Genomic DNA, 3,735 nt, shown 5'->3' on the forward strand with positions numbered 1-3,735 from the left:
TTTGATTATGTCAAATTTGCCTTTTAATCCCCTGCCTGGAGACCGTTTTCTTGAATCAGGCACTGTTTCTCACCCTCCGTGGTGGTATCCTAATGAACACACATGGTCCAGTCTCACATCTTCCATGTAAATTACTGCGCATACCTCTTCTTGTCAGATCACATCAGAGGCTATCTGGTGTCATATAATCCTGGATACTGATACGTGGAAAATCTTTTCAGGTGATTAATGCCATAGGCATTTAATTTTCCTGCAAAGCACTATTATGGGACTGCAGTGTTTACGTGAATGCCAGACTTAGGGATATGAAATGTACATTTAGAAAAGTTAATAATTTGTGCCTAATCCCCTACAAGAATTATCTGTTGGTATTTCTATAAATAATTGCAGCTTTATTTCTTGTCTCTAATTGAATCACATATTAATTTATTGGACGTATTATTCATTAAAACACTTGGAACTTTGCTGTAAATCTCATTGCATGGGTGAAATAAATACAAGTAAAGCTACACATAAAATATCTTTGCATTTGAAACATTTATTAAATAAAAAAAGTGACAAAATAACTGTGCTTTGGTGTTTGTTTACTTGCTTTGTTTGTTTGTTGTTTGTTTAATGCTCAAGCAAACGTGCCCTTCAGAAGGCTTCTTGTTTGCTAGAAACATAACATTTGTCCTTGACGATACACTTGGAAACCGTGATTCCTGGGAGTAACACTGAAATTCTCTATTAAGATAACAAATGATACACAAAACAATCCTACATAATAAAATATCACGGTAGGCAGCTCCAGAGTGGAATATTCTGTGAGCACCGATTCTTCATTGCTACACTCAATACCGCAACTGATAACGTCAGCGTGGTTAAAGGTGCTGCGTTTGCTTGCATGTACCTCTGAATTACCTAATTGTTTGCTGTTATCAGGCTGCTTCTACCTCTGCTGAAGAGTTTTTCCCTCAGCCAGGCGTTGTCCATTAACTTCACCAGAAGCAGGATCAGCCTTCCACAGCCTTCCGTAATTTTGAGCAAATTACGTTTTAGAAAGTAATCGTTGATTCCTGAGATTTGACATAGGATAGGAAGCACTTTAAAAGTGGCTTTGAATACTCTTAATTAGCTCAAGAATTACAGGCTCATTCCTCTCTTACTCTGCCATTACATCCATTTATCTCAACTGATTTCAACAGAGTTGCTTCTGTTTTACACTGGTGTGAGGGAACAAAAAAAACCAGGTTGCATAAATTGTTAACAGCTCTTTCATACTGCCTCTTTATTACCAGATAAAACTTTGATGAAGGACATTCACAGAAGATCAATATGAGAAACCACATAAGACCTGACTTCTATGCTAGTGGCTGATACTGAAAATCACAGAAATAAGTATTTGTTTTTGAAGCTCTTACTTAAGCCGATGATTGGTTCGATGCTGTTTTTCCTGAAAGAAATATTTCACCTTTAGGAGACGTACTGCCTCCTGAGTAAAGTTACTCCACGGCTCCAATTGCAGGGATGCGGGAAAGGGAACAGAGTGCAGTCATTCATCCGGTAACGAGCAACTCCATCTGACAGCCTTCGTTTGGAGGAATAAGGACCCACGTTCGCTTCTCCGCTTGGTGTGGATGCTGCTCCCGGCTGATGTAGGCACCCTAGGAGGCTCCGTGGGAAAGGCTGTGTGTCTCAGGAGGGTAACAAGGGGCTTTGGGGAAGTTTGGGGTCTTCTTCCAAGGAAACGGGAAATCGCCTCCTCATCAGCAGTCTTCACCTGTAATTTATAGAAGCCAGCTCACAGCTGTGGGGTAAACAACAAACCATATTGAACTGGCCAGTAATAAACTCTCTGTGGGCTAATATAGCTCAGGATATATTCACTGCCAAAAGTAAATTAAACATTTTCCTTGAGATTCACTTAGATAGCAGTGTTGGTTTATGTAGTGGTTTATATGCGTATGAAGAAGTGAGCAGGAGTTAAAGTGCAACTGCAATCACATACAGTAAATCCAATTTATATTAATATTCCTCCAACCTAATAGCTGGCGAATACACGTTTCTGCACTTCTAGCGGTCTACCTTAATTGGTTTCTGTCAAACGTCAAGAAAACATTTTATCACAGGTTTGTGGGTTTTTTTCCTAAAAAAACCCCAAACGGATCTACACTGAAGGTCACAGAGGTGAATATTTTTAGAAAGTTTACTCTTCACACACTTAATCAAGACCGTGATACTTTACTTGTTTTCCGCCAACCGTTACTAAAGCCATCCACAGTCTTCGAAATCCAAGTGTTATGAAGTGGAAATGCCTGTTCAGGAAAGCGCTCTGGTATGACTGAGTCTTGATGACAGGCTTAATCCCAAGCTCAGCGGAAACTCAGTTGTGCTCCTTTTTCTCCCTGAGGTAGTTGAAGAGGACATCCAGCCCCCCCTCGACGACCTCGGGCAGGGGCCGGGACAAGGGGTTGTGGGCGATGTGGAGGCCTTTGTCCATCGGGTTCCACGCGATGCGTGGCAGCCGGCGCAGCAGGTAGAGGTCATCCGGGAGAGTCTGTATGGCGTTGTAATCCACGTTTAGTAACTCCAGAGTGGTGATGAAGCAGAGGGAGCGTGGCAAGGAACGTATGTTGTTATTCTCTATGATAAAAATTTGCAGATTGACCAGATACTGGACACTCTCCGCGATGCTTTCAAGCCTGTTGGACCCTAGGTGCAAGAAGTCCAAGTTCCTCAGCGCGAAAATGCAGAGGGGAATTTGCACAAAGCGATTGTTGCTGAGGTTCAGTTTCCTCAAACTTGTCAGGTCGGTGAAGCTCAAAGGCAGTTGCGAGATGCAGTTGTGCGAGAGGCTCAAAACCTCCAGCTTCCTGCACAAGCTGAGCTCTGCTGGCACTTCTGTCAGGCAATTCATGTTGACGAACAAGATCTTCAGGTTCCTCAGCAGCCCAATCTCTTTAGGCAGACACTTGAGGCAGTTGCCACCCAAGTTCAGCACTACCAGCCTGTCCAGTTTCCCCAGTGAAGGAGGAATCACCACCAGTTGGTTGCGTGAAAGGTTCAGTTTCTGCACCTCGGGCAGTCCCCACAAGAAGTCAGGCGTGCTGGTCATCCCTTTCATTATGAGGCTCAAGCTGACATAACGCAATCCCCGTTTTAGCAGTGACTTGGGCTCTTTCCCTGAGAGAAGAGCATCTTCCCACGCAGGCAACTTTGGACCTTTCCTCAGAAAAACCATGCTCCTTCGCCTCTCGTTCTTCGAGTGCTCAGTTCCCATAGCACCCTGGATCCCTCCTGGGAGATGAAGTGAGGTTTTCTTCCCTTGCAAGTGCTACACCAACGTGCAAATGCCAACGGGGGATGACAGCTTGCAGGAGGCGGGAAAGTCAAAGCAAGGAGACAAGGAGGAGCCTGTGAAGTGCATCTCAGTCCACCCGGACAGTTTCCATAGCTGCTGAGGGAAAGTTTCACTTTTGGGGGCTTATGACGGTCTTGGTGCACAGTGTGTAATGAAATACTTGCTCCTGACTTGTGAGCAAACCTGTTCAATTCAAACTGAATGCCACAAAGCAGCTGTCACTGTCATTTGGCCTGGGCTTTATTGGACAGATATGTGTCTTCACTGCAAAAAGGTCACAAGGATGCTGTATATAACTTCACCATGTCAGCTTTCTTGGCTATCTGGTACATACCATGGCTGCAGGACAATTAACAAGAGTGACTTCAAAAAACAAACAAGCAAGCTATAGA

At 43.8% G+C, this 3,735-nt stretch overlaps 1 protein-coding gene across 1 annotated transcript; it reads right to left on the reverse strand.

The window, feature by feature from the left end:
* Positions 1-518: 518 nt before the first annotated feature.
* On the reverse strand, positions 519-3,409 carry LRRC30 (leucine rich repeat containing 30). Its single transcript, XM_074573598.1, is given in 2 exon segments — positions 519-1,762; positions 2,228-3,409. A coding segment is annotated over 1 exon segment (1,044 nt). The 3' UTR covers positions 519-1,762; positions 2,228-2,365.
* Positions 3,410-3,735: the final 326 nt, after the last annotated feature.

The sequence above is a fragment of the Larus michahellis genome, chromosome 2 (assembly GCF_964199755.1).
Source record: "Larus michahellis chromosome 2, bLarMic1.1, whole genome shotgun sequence".
NCBI lineage: Eukaryota > Metazoa > Chordata > Aves > Charadriiformes > Laridae > Larus > Larus michahellis.